Source organism: Portunus trituberculatus, chromosome 48 (assembly GCF_017591435.1).
Source record: "Portunus trituberculatus isolate SZX2019 chromosome 48, ASM1759143v1, whole genome shotgun sequence".
Taxonomy (NCBI): Eukaryota; Metazoa; Arthropoda; class Malacostraca; order Decapoda; family Portunidae; genus Portunus; species Portunus trituberculatus.
In genome coordinates, this window is record NC_059302.1 from 21,370,923 (window position 1) to 21,383,422 (window position 12,500).

General features: G+C 41.5%; 1 protein-coding gene across 1 annotated transcript in view; it reads left to right on the forward strand.

The window, feature by feature from the left end:
- LOC123498911 (PDF receptor-like) overlaps positions 1–12,500 on the forward strand; it is a 76,861-nt gene that overhangs the window by 51,312 nt on the left and 13,049 nt on the right. Inside the window, exon 6 of the mRNA XM_045246451.1 lies at positions 7,250–7,383. Within this exon, the coding sequence (XP_045102386.1) occupies positions 7,250–7,383 (134 nt within the window). The remainder of the gene's footprint in view (positions 1–7,249; positions 7,384–12,500) is intronic.

Here is a 12,500-nt window from a genome sequence, read left to right on the forward strand (position 1 = left end):
AGAAAAAATACAGATAAAGAAGAAAACACATTAAAAGTCCAAAACGTCTGCAAAGAAAGAGGTGATGAAGAAGGTAGGTACAAAGAAGGAAGTCTTATTGCTTACCTTTGCTTCGGGGAGGGGACGTGTTCTGTATTTTCGTGTCTTTTTTTCTATTAAAGGGACACGTGGAGGTTTTGTTTATTTTTTTTCTCTTGAATCAAAGGGAAAGAATGATAACTCTTTGTTTGCTACTTAGGATTACTTGCTTTCTCTCTCTCTCTCTCTCTCTCTCTCTCTCTCTCTCTCTCTCTCTCTCTCTCTCTCTCTCTCTCTCTCTGCTACAAATATTCGTCTATAAATAACAGCCTTCACCATTCCTCTACTCCACCTCTCTTTGTTTATAAGCTTCACATTACCTACTAAATACACACATACATACCTACACCCTTATCCTCTCCCTCTCTCTCTCTCTCTCTCTCTCTCTCTCTCTCTCTCTCTCTCTCTCTCTCTCTCAACTATTTCAGCCTCACTTTTTGGTCCCCTGTCCGCCTTTCTGCCCGTTGCCAAGCCTTTCCGTACATAAAGACCCTCACACACAAAAACACCGGATTGCTTGGCAGGTGTGTGGCGTGTAAAATGAGAATCCTCCACCGCCCCTTGAGAACAAAAAAAATATATAAGTAGGGAAGAGAAGGAGAAAAAGTCATTTGAACCACTCTTTTCTTTTAGTGAGACTCGTCGTGTGGTGACTGTGCATGTGTGAGTGTAGTCTGTGTCACGGGAGTGTTTGGGTTCACGTGTTGTGTTCCTCGTGGTCACCTGTTGTGATGATAAGATTTTATTAGATGGTTTGGCTGCGTTATAAGAGGAGAGTACCAGGAATTGATTGTAAAGAGCATGGAGGGTACGAGTTATGGGAGAGAAAGGTCGAGGGAAGGAAGCGTAAGATGAAGGGTAGAATGATGGTAGAAGGAGGAACAGAGGAAGGTGTAAGGAACGGAAGAATACCAGGAAAAGACCATGTAGAAAACGAGTTATGGGAGAGAAGGTCGAGAACAAGGAAAGAGTATGAGATAAAGTGATAGAATTGTAATAGAAAAGCAAAGAACGTGAGTCACAGAGGAAGATGTAAGGAACAGAAGAGTACCAGGAATCGATTTAAAAGAGCATGGAGAAAACAAGTTGTAAGGAGAATGAGAGAAGATCGAGGGGAAGGAAAGAAAGTGAGATGAATAGATGGAATAATGTTAGCAATGCACAGAAAAAGACATAATGAATAGATGAATACCAAGAATCGATTTAAAAGAGTATACATAGGAATACAGAGGAAAGACGAGTGACAGGAGGCCTTACGACCTATGACGAGGTCACTCGTTTACTAAACTACATGTACAGAAGCTACATACTTAGTAGGAGGTAAGGATAGAACAGATGAAGCTCCTCCACACCCACCACTCCCTCCGGCGTCACCCGGCAAGAAATAAGACGAAAAATACACCCCGATTGCTGAGAAGAACAATCGGGGAAATTTACACAGGAAGGATGGGAAATAAAGAGAGTACTAATGTAACTACTACTGTCGCTAAAAAAAAAAAAAAGAGATATCTAGCGTAACTACTAATATCGCTAAAAGAAAAACAAATTATCGGAAACCATTTTCTTTATAAAACTTGTCTAATTTACTTTTGAACGTAGCTACTGTGTTAACTTGGACGACGGACGTTGGCAGCTTGTTCCAGTGTTCAACTATTCTTACGTTAAAAAAGTTTCTTCGCAAATCAGTATTATATCGCTGTCCTTTAAGCTTCAAGCCGTTATTTCTCGTTACTGATTGCGAAAGCTCAAAAAGATTTTCATAGTCGATCTTATCTATATTTTTAAGTATTTTAAACGTTTGAATGAGGTCACCTCGGATGCGACGATCTCTGAGGGAGAACATGTCTAGTCTTTTGAGACGTTCTTCATATGACAGGCCACGTATTCCGGGGATTAGTTTCGTTGCTCGTCTTTGAACGCTCTCTAATTTATTAATGTCTTTTGATAACATGGAGACCAGAACTGAACCGCGTATTCCAAATGCGGTCTCACTAATGATGTATAAAGACGCGTTATGACTTCAGGTGTTTTATAATCAAAATTACGCGCGATAAATCCTAAAACAGTGTTAGCTTTACGACTAGCGGCCGAACACTGTGCAGCACATTTTAAGTCATTTGTTATGAGTACTCCCAGGTCCTTTTCTTCAGTGACTTTAATTAAGTTACGTCCATGTAATTTGTAATTATTTTTCACATTGTTTAGGCCGATGTGCATTACTTTGCACTTATCTGCATTAAAATTTAATAGCCATTTTCGCTCCAGCTACTAAGGTTGTCTAAATCCCGCTGGATGGCATCACAATCGTCTCTTGTGCGTACTTTGCTACCTAGTTTAGTGTCGTCGGCGAATTTTGATATTTTTGATACGATGCCGCAGTCTAAATCATTTATGTATATCAAAAGAGTAATGGACCCAAAACTGAACCCTGGGGAACACCACTCGTAACTTGAAGCCAGTCGGAAGCTTCTCCGTTAATAACAACTCTTTGCTTTCTATTAGTTAGCCAACTATCAATCCATCCACACAACTGCTCTCCCATCCCGTGGGCTTTCAGTTTAATTAAGAGACGTTTGTGTGGGACTGTATCAAAAGCTTTCCTGAAGTCAAGATAAATTATGTCGGATGGAGCTCTGTCATCATAATTAGAGAATATGTCATTGAAAAATTCTAGGAGATTCGTTAGGCATGATCTGTTGTTCCTGAAACCATGTTGTGAGTCTAATATCAATTTGTGGCTGTCTAGAAAGGAAATAATTTTGTCTCTAATTATTTTTCTAGAATTTTTATAACTACCGAGGTGAGACTGATGGGCCTATAATTACCAGCATCACTTTTGTTGCCCTTCTTGAATATTGGCGTGACATTAGCGCATTTCCAGTGACTTGGTACTTTTCTTTCCTGCAACGATCTATTATAAAGTAATTTAAGAGGTAACACCAGCTGTTCTTGACATTCTCTTAATAGCCTCGTTGATAATCTATCAGCCCCTGTGCTCTTATTGGGGTCAAGGTTGCGCAGGTATTTGGCTATATCGTCTTCGCTAATTTCGTCTATTATCAGCTTTTCATTTTCAGATCCTCTATACATGTTGATCGCGGTTGGCAAGGTCGAAAAGTCTTCTGTGATAAACACGCTGTGAAAAAAGTTATTTAGGATTGTTGCCATGGCTTTACTATCACTCACAAGTTATTATTATCTTTTATCGGCCCAATTTTTTCTTTGACAGTCTTTTTACTACGAATGTATTGGAAAAACTTTTAGGATTTGTATTTGCTTGCCTTGATATGTTTATTTCGAGATTGCGCTTCGACTTCCTTATCTCTCTCTCGCAACATCTTTTGGTGGTAATATAATTGCTGTAATCGTTATCAGATTTAGTTCGTTTATATTTAGCATATAAGCTCTTTTCCCTGGCGATGATGTGTTTTATAGTGTGTGTCATCCATTGGGGATTTTTTGTGCTATTTATTCGTTTTCTAACTTGTGGAATCCATTTACTTTCTGTTTCAAGGAGAATGTTAGTAAAGGCTGAACACATCTGCTCCATGTCTTTGTTTGCGAAGACTGTTTGCCAATTAATTCTTTGTAATTCTAATTTAAGTCTTAGCGTGTTACCTTTCTTATAGTTTGGGACTAAAAGTGCGTTTTCTTTTATGTCTACCTCGCAGTTAATATTACATCGTATAATTTTATGATCGCTGTTAGCTAAAACTTCACCCACTTCACAGGTATTTATCAAATCAGCGTCTGAAGCTAATACGATATCTAAGATGTTATTGTCTAGTGTGGGTTCTCTTACAAATTGAGAAAGGTATAACTTTCTCACCACGTTGAGTAATCTGGATCCCTCGTTATCGGATGTTAAAATTTTCCAGTTAATGTGTGGTAGGTTAAAATCTCCACATATAATGGACGTTTTGTTTTCAGTATTGTTTCAATTTCGTTATATAATATTTCGTCATTATCAGGCGTCATTTTAGGAGGGCGGTATATAGTCGCGACTATTATGTGTTTTTTATTTATTTTCAGTTTGACATATACCGATTCGTAGGCTGATCTGTTTTCTTTATTGATTTCAATGGCACTTATGCTATTTCTTATATACATCATTACTCCACCTCCTCTTTTGTTTATTCTACAATTAATAAACATATTGTAGCCAGGAATGTTAGCCTCGGAGATTAAGTGTTTATCACAGGTGTTCAGCCATGTCTCTGTTATACTTATTATATCAGGATTTTCCGACCTTGCATATGCTACGAGTTCATCTCTTTTTAATTATACTTCTAGCATTTGTGTAAAATAAGGTTAGGCCTTTCAAGGTTTTCTTATGCTTTTCAGCTGGTCCGTTACGCGATTCGCTTAGTGAAAATCCTCCTCTTGTGTTTCTTGCTCGTTTGTCACTGGCACCGATGACGACTCTCCTGTCTCTTCCTGCCTATCTACGCTAGGTTGTTCCTCTGTTTCGGGAGCTGTTTGGTCGTTGTCAGTTACATTGGCAACTACCTCGTCACTGGCTACTCTATCTGTGTCCTCCTCAGCTGTGCTCCCTTGTCCTATCTTTGGGGGGCGAGGTATGTCAGCTAAACATTCACCTAAAACTCTACCTAACCTCGCTTTCCCCACACAGTTAAGGTGTAAGCCATCACGAGCATACAAAGTTCTGTCCGAACAGAAGTGGTGCCACAAATCAAAGAAATACATTCCTTCCTCCCTAGTGAGCGCCTCTACCTGTCGATTTACAACTGACATCTTTCTAAACATGGCAGGTCCGACATCATATCGGGGAATGATGCCACACACTGCTACCTTGCGTCTCCTTTCGGCAAATTCCCTCATCATGCCCCGATATCTATCTACGATGTCAGTTACAGTGTCACGGTGGAGGTTATTCGTACCAACAACTGTAACGAATAATGCGTCCTCCGTAGAGTTTTCCACCAAGTAGTCAACTCTTTCCGTGATATCCTCTACCTTACGGCCTGGATAACACTTATGCTTCCTATTTGGCTTGTCTCGACAAAACTCGTTACCCTGGCCGCTAACAAGACTATCCCCAACCAGAATTACATCCGGTTCGGGTTCAGTCTCCTCTCGCAACGCAGCAAACCTATTTTGTAATGTCACAGTGGTGCTGTCTGTAGTCTTAGCATTGGCCGTTCTACCATTTCTAACAATTTGAAAGCCATCGTCTATATCTGCTAAGTCATCTAGCCTGCTCTTTTCCTGTATGGAGAGAAGGAGCTGTGAAGAGAAGGAAAGAAGGTCAAGGAGGAGGAAAATGAGTGAGATGAAGTGATGGAATTATAGTAGAAACACAAAGAACCCAAATCACAGAGGAAGACATGAGAAACAGATAATACCAGGAATTGATTTAAAATAGTATGGAGAGAAGCTGTGAAGAGAAGGCCAGAAGGTAGAGGGAGAGGAAAAAGAGTCAGATAAAGAGATGAAATTACGGTAGAAATACAAAAAACGCGACTCATAGAGGAAGATATAAGAAACAGATATAATACCAGGAATTGATTTAAAACAGTATAGAGAGAACGAGTAGTGAAAAGAAAATCGAGGATGGAAGAAAGAGAGAAAAATGTGATTAAATTATGGTGAAAATACAAAAAACGCATATCACAGAGGGAGATATAAGGAATAGAAACAGATGAAGAAGACTTATGCATGACACTAAACCCTCCCTCTACCAAAAACAGCGGAAGGAGAACGATAATATGTTGTGGTCCTGAAGGGAAGGTCCAGGTCACGTGGTCTGATGTATAAGGGGAGGCAGTGAGCTATAAACGATCTTTCACTTTCACCTTCCCTTGAACCGCCAGTTTGGAATGCACGAGATGTTAAGCCGTCACCGCCACCAGAAGAGTAATAGCGAGAGGTCACGAGCACACACACACACACAGAGAGAGAGAGAGAGAGAGAGAGAGAGAGAGAGAGAGAGAGAGAGAGAGAGAGAGAGACAGAGAGAGACAGAGAGAGAGAGAGAGAGAGAGAGAGAGAGAGAGAGAGAGAGAGAGAGAGAGAGAGAGAGAGAGAGAGAGAGAGAGAGAGAGAGAGAGAGAGAGAGAGAGAGAGAGAGAGAGAGAGAGAGAGAGAGAGAGAGAGAGAGAGAGAGAGAGAGAGACCCCACAAGTAAATCAACAACAAAATATAACTTTCACAATAAATCTTCTTCAAAAAGGCAATAATTCATACCCCGAAAAATAATTTGAAAAGAAAATTGACAATGGTTGCGTGTGTGTGTGTGTGTGTGTGTGTGTGTGTGTGTGTGTGTGTGTGTGTGTTTCACTGTTTCACTGTTTGATCTGCTGCAATCTCTGACGAGACAGCCAGACGTTACCCTACGGAACGAGCTCAGAGCTCATTATTTCCGATCTTCGGATAGGCCTGAGACCAGGCACACACCACACACCGGGACAACAAGGTCACAACTCCTCGATTTACATCCCGTACCTACTCACTGCTAGGTGAACAGTGAACAGGGGCTACACGTGAAAGGAGACACGCCCAAATATCTCCACCCGGCCGGGGAATCGAACCCCGGTCCTCTGGCTTGTGAAGCCAGCGCTCTAACCACTGTGTGTGTGTGTGTGTGTGTGTGTGTGTGTGTGTGTGTGTGTGTGTGTGTGTGTGTGTGTGTGTGTGTGTGTTGGGAGGGTAGGAGGGGAAGAGAGAGGGGTAAGAGATAAAGGATAAGTAGGGAGGAGGAGGAGGAGGAGGAGGAGGAGGAGGAGGAGGAAAAGAAAAATGAAAGAGTTATTCATAGTAGTAGCTGGTTAAATATAAATAATCTCTCTCTCTCTCTCTCTCTCTCTCTCTCTCTCTCTCTCTCTCTCTCTCTCTCTCTCTCTCTCTCTCTCTCTCTCTCTCTCTCTCTCTCTCTCTCTCTCTCTCTCTCTCTCTCTCACACACACACACACACACAACCCTCCCATTTTCCCATCTGTCCTACCTTACGAACCTCTACTAACACCTTGGCTTTGGCTTTCAACCTACCTATCTATCTATCTACCTACCTACCTATCTATCTATTTATCCATCTGTCTACCTATCTATCCACCTCTCTATCTATCTATCTATCTATCTATCTATCTATCTACTATCTATCTATCTATCTATCTACCTCTCTATCAACTTTTCCTTCTTTCTCTTTCCTCAGCCCGTGCTATGTGAAGGCGTGTACGTGTTGATGGAGTACGCTCGTACTGCCATGTTCCTGTGGATGTTCCTGGAGGGCCACTACCTCAACAGTATGCTCACCGTGGCTGTCTTCACCGACCACCCCAACTACATGTGAGTCTACTCCGGGGCAGGGCGAGCGTTGATCAGGTTTGCTTGGATTTAGTTAGGATAATATTGAAGATCTGTTGGGTAAGATTGTATGTATTAGAGTGGGATAAAGAGGTGAAGTTAGGGAAAAGTTAGTATAAGTAGTAATTAGGTTAATTAAGTTAGTGTTTGAGTGGCATGTTCGTCAAGTTGTGATTAGTAGTGCTCCGGGACATGCGATGGCGGGACGGGGTGAAGGAAACAGTGAGTACATAGAAGGAGATGGCAAAGGGAAAGAGAAGGGAAGGATAGACTGGAGGAAGGGAAAAAAGAGAGGGAAGAGAGGAGGAGGAGGAGAAACAGCGAGACATGGAAGGAGATGGAAAAGGGAAAGAGAAAGGAAGGATAAACTAGAGTAAGGAAAAGTAGGAGAGAAGAAAGAGATGGAGAGAAGAGACAGAAAGGGATGGGTGGAGAGGTGGAGGAGAGCAGCGGTGGATGAGGAGAGAGAGAGAGAGAGAGAGAGAGAGAGAGAGAGAGAGAGAGAGAGAGAGAGAGAGAGAGAGAAGGAGAAGGAGGAGGAGAAACAGAGAGACACGGATGGAAAGGTGGAGGAAAGTAGCTGTTTAGGGAGGAGGGAAAGAGAAAGAGAAGGATATACTAGAGGAATTGAAAAAGGAGAAGAAAGGAAGAAATTAAGAGAATAGGCAGAGCGAAACGAATAAAGAGGATGGAGGAAATAAATATTAAGGACGGAATAACAAAAAGCAGAGAATGATAGAAGCAAAAGAAATGAGAGAAAGAGGGAGAAAAAGAAAAGGAATAAATAAAAGAACTGAGAGAGGAAAGGAGGAAGAAAAGGAGATAAGAGAATTAAGAGGAAAGAGAGGAGAGAGAGAGAGAGAGAGAGAGAGAGAGAGAGAGAGAGAGAGAGAGAGAGAGAGAGAGAGAGAGAGAGAGAGGTAAGTGAGGAAGGAAAATTAGAGATGCAGAGTGAGCTTTAAATACAAGAGGAGGAGGAGGAGGAGGAGGAAGAGGAGGAGAAGGAGGAGGAGGAGAGAGGAGGAGGAGGAGGAGGAGGAGGAGGAGGGAGGAGGAGGAGGAGGAGGAGAAGAAGAAGAAGAAGAAGAAGAAGAAGAAGAAGAAAAGAAGAAGAAGAAGAAGAAGAAGAAGCAAGTCTATTCTACACGAACACAAAACAAGTCATTCCAGTTCAGCATCAACACACTTTTCCTAAGCTCACATTTTCACTTTTCTTAATACTTTCCTCCTTTTGCTTTTCTTTTACCCTTCTTCTCCCTCCTCCCCCCCTTTTCCTCACTACTATATAACCTACTTTCTTTCTACCGCTTTTATCTTTTCGCAATATATGTTCTTTTCCTTTTTCAACAAGATTCTTTTTTTTCCTCATACCAATTTTTAGGGACCGCCGTGGTACAGTGGAACCATGCGTGCTTTGTGGGTCCGAGAGGTCTCCAAGCCCACGGGTTCGAATCCTGTCCACGGTCTGAGTGTAGGTTGGGCTTCCTCACTCAGGGCAACGGTTTCCTAGCGGATGGACTTTGAGATAGGAGGTACCCTAAAATGTATCCCTTTAGCCCATAAATTCCCGTGAAAAGCCCACATGGTATAAATAAAAAACAATAAAAAAGAAAGGCAGATAAATGTGTTCTCTCTCTCTCTCTCTCTCTCTCTCTCTCTCTCTCCTTTTCCAGCCAGTTTTTCCTCATAGCAGAATAGAAAGGCAAGCAAACTTTCTTTTTTTTTCCTTTTCCAACCAGCTTTTTTCCTCATACCCGATTAGCAAGGCAGATAAACGTAACTTTTTTTCCTTCTCCATTTAGTTTTTCCTCATACCAGATTAACAAGGCAGGGAAACGTTACTTTTTTCCTTAGTTTCATCCAGGGTTTTCTCATTCCAGATTACCAAGGCAGACAAAAGTTAATCTTTCCTTCTTCATTCGTTTTTTATTTCTCATACGAGATTAAAAAGGCGAGCAAATGTTAATCTTTCCCCTTTTTTTCAACAAGATTTTTCCTCATAGCAGACAAAAAAAAAGGCAGACAAACACTACTCTTTCTCCTTCCTCAACTAACGTTTTCCTCATACTAGATCAGGGGTTCTCAGTCTGGGGTTCGCGAACCCACAGGGGTTCACAAGAAGATTTCCAGGGATACTTAGATGGCTGATTTAATGATACATTCTTTGCAGAATACCTTTGCCAAGTGAGTTAGTGTGAGTCACTAAATTAACATTCTGTTCGATGTCAAATTACTGGGGTTTCGGGTGGATGGTCTTATAACTCACAGGGTTCTTAACGAGAAAAAGGTTGAGAACCCCTGATCTATAGTCTAAACGCATAAACATTTCCTCCTACATTGCCCAGCCTACACCATTGAAAGATCCAAACACCCCAATTGGCGGCATCATTACCCAGAAAATGAAGAACACCTCATTGGAAAATTACTGTTTGAAAAATCTAGTATAGAAAATAGAAAATAAATATAATATATATATATATATATATATATATATATATATATATAAATTCTAGTATAGAAGAAAATAGAAATAATATATATATATATATATATATATATATATATATATATATATATATATATATATATATATATATATATATATATATATATATATTCTTTTTTTTTTTTAAGAGAACATAAAGTAAAAAGTTTAAATAATAATTCATTACAGCTAGAGACCCAGACAAAACCCAAACAAAACACATCAGGAAGTGCCGATATCCAGGCTACACTTCCGCCTATCAACTGAACTGAATTGAATACCATGTTCAGGCTATGACACGACAGCTTAGGAACACGCTGATGAAAACACTACAACACCCTCGGACTATTTCTGTTTCGGCCGCTAATTTTCTTTTTTCTCATAAAGAAAACCGAACAAATATTGCTCTACTCATTCCTTGTGAAGAATTAACCTGTGCAGAAGCGAGATGAAATGTGTGTTAAGGTTCCGTGCTGTATGATAAGTCTCTAGAAATTAAAGATCTTGATTAACCAGTTCACTATTCTAATTATGTTTTGCTCTATATCGGATGGTAACCACAAAGAATATGTACTAAAAGGGTTAAGTCTCTAGAAATTAAAGATCTTGGTACACCAGACAAATATGTTTTGCTCTATATTATGATGTTAGTCGTATAAACTCAAGTAACTATAAAGAAATACCATGGTAGAATGTGAACAGAAAAATACTGGAAAGAGTAAAAGCATGGTAAATCAATAGATACATCGTAATACAGTGTTTAGTGACGACTACTCTGTACCGCGAGACGATGCTGACCCATTCCTAAATTAAACCAACCTGCGAACACTGAAAATGTGACAGTTTGGGTCCTCTCCTATTGACATTAATCAAAGTATTACGATTTATTCACAACTGTAATATATTATACTCAGACGAAACACGGGCCTGATGTGTTTGAGATGTGGCATTTTGTTATAGTACATTTCGCACTATATAGCGACTGTTTAGGACCGAAAAACTATAGCTTCAGGTAGATATACAATAATGTTATCTATCGATTTTCAGTCTTAAAGTAGGGGAAAATTACAGATATTGATGCATTTCTTTTATAGTCCTCCTTGCTTCTCGAAAAGGTGCACGAACTTAAAAAAGGTTGAAGAACACTAAACTATACCCTGAGAAAACATACGGTAAAAGAGATAAGATAAAAATGACCAACATCTCTATTATTACGGAGGCCAAGAATAATACCAAGACTAATTAAGTAATTCAGAGATAACGAAACGAACGACGATCACGAGAGCTTCCACGATAACAGTGTGAATGATAAGATGTGATTCCAGATTCCTCGATAGCGCTCCGAGTTTCCAAGATAACAATGCCATTTCAGTTTCCTCGATAGCGATGCGATAGCGATGCCATTCCACGATAAAGATGTCATTCCAGTTTCCACGATAATAATGCGAGTTTCCACGATCAAGATGCAATTCCAGTTTCCACAGTAACGATGCGGGTTTCCACGATGTCGATGCGGTTCCAGTTCTCAGGATGCGATTTCTCGACACAATTTTGAAGTCCACTTGCCTACATAGGTACTGGGACGAACCCTTTCACCCCGTAAGGGTCCATCCCAGACCCTTGGTTGCGAGTAAAGTGACTCTGCCACCTTCCTGCGCCGCAATTGAAGTTCACTTGCCTACACTGGTACTGGGACGAACCCTTTCACCCCGTAAGGATCCACTTCAACACCCTTAGGTGCGAGGAGAGTGGCTCTGCCACCTCACTGCGACGCAATTGAAGTTCACTTGCCTACACAGGTACTGAGACGAACCCTTTCACCCCGTAAGAGTTCACCCCAGACCCGTGAGTGCGAGGAGAGTGACGCTGCCACTTCACTGCGCCTCACACGGGTAGCCATGAGCAATGACCCGCCACACACCACTCCCCAAACACTGTCAGTGAGTCCTTTTCACCCCGTAAAGGACCACTGGTATTGTCAGTGCCTGGTGCATGGCGCACAGCGTGCCCTCGTTCATGGCGAGTTGTTCAGCACGGTGTCATTATAAGCAGAGGTCCCGTACACACCACTCACCACCAGACTCTATGCAAGGAGCCCTTATCACCCCTTAAAGGCCCCTCACGGCATCATCTGGTGGACGGTAGACACGGCAGACTGCTTAAGGCGACCCTTGCCTAGTGTGAGGCGCTGCAAGTTGACGACAACCAGTGAGCTTGAAGCCGCAAAGGAAAATGAGTCCACGTTAACAATGGGATTCCACGACAGGTTGCGATTCCAGTGTCCACGGTAAAGATGTGTTTGTCGAGGATAACGATCCGTTTATCGAGGCTAACGATGCGGCGATGGCGATGGCGAAACGATTCAAAGTATTATTACCTACACAGGTACTGGGACGAAACTTTTCACCCCGAAAGGGTCAACCCCAGTCCCGTGGTTATGAGAGCAGTGACGATGCAACCTTGCAATGCCTCACACGGGTCGCCATGAGCAATGACCCGCCACACACCACTCTCCAAACACTGTCATGAAGTGAGTCCTTTTTTACCTAACCTAGCCTAACCTAACCTAACCTAACCTAACGTAAAGGACCACTGGTACTGTCAGTGCCTGGCT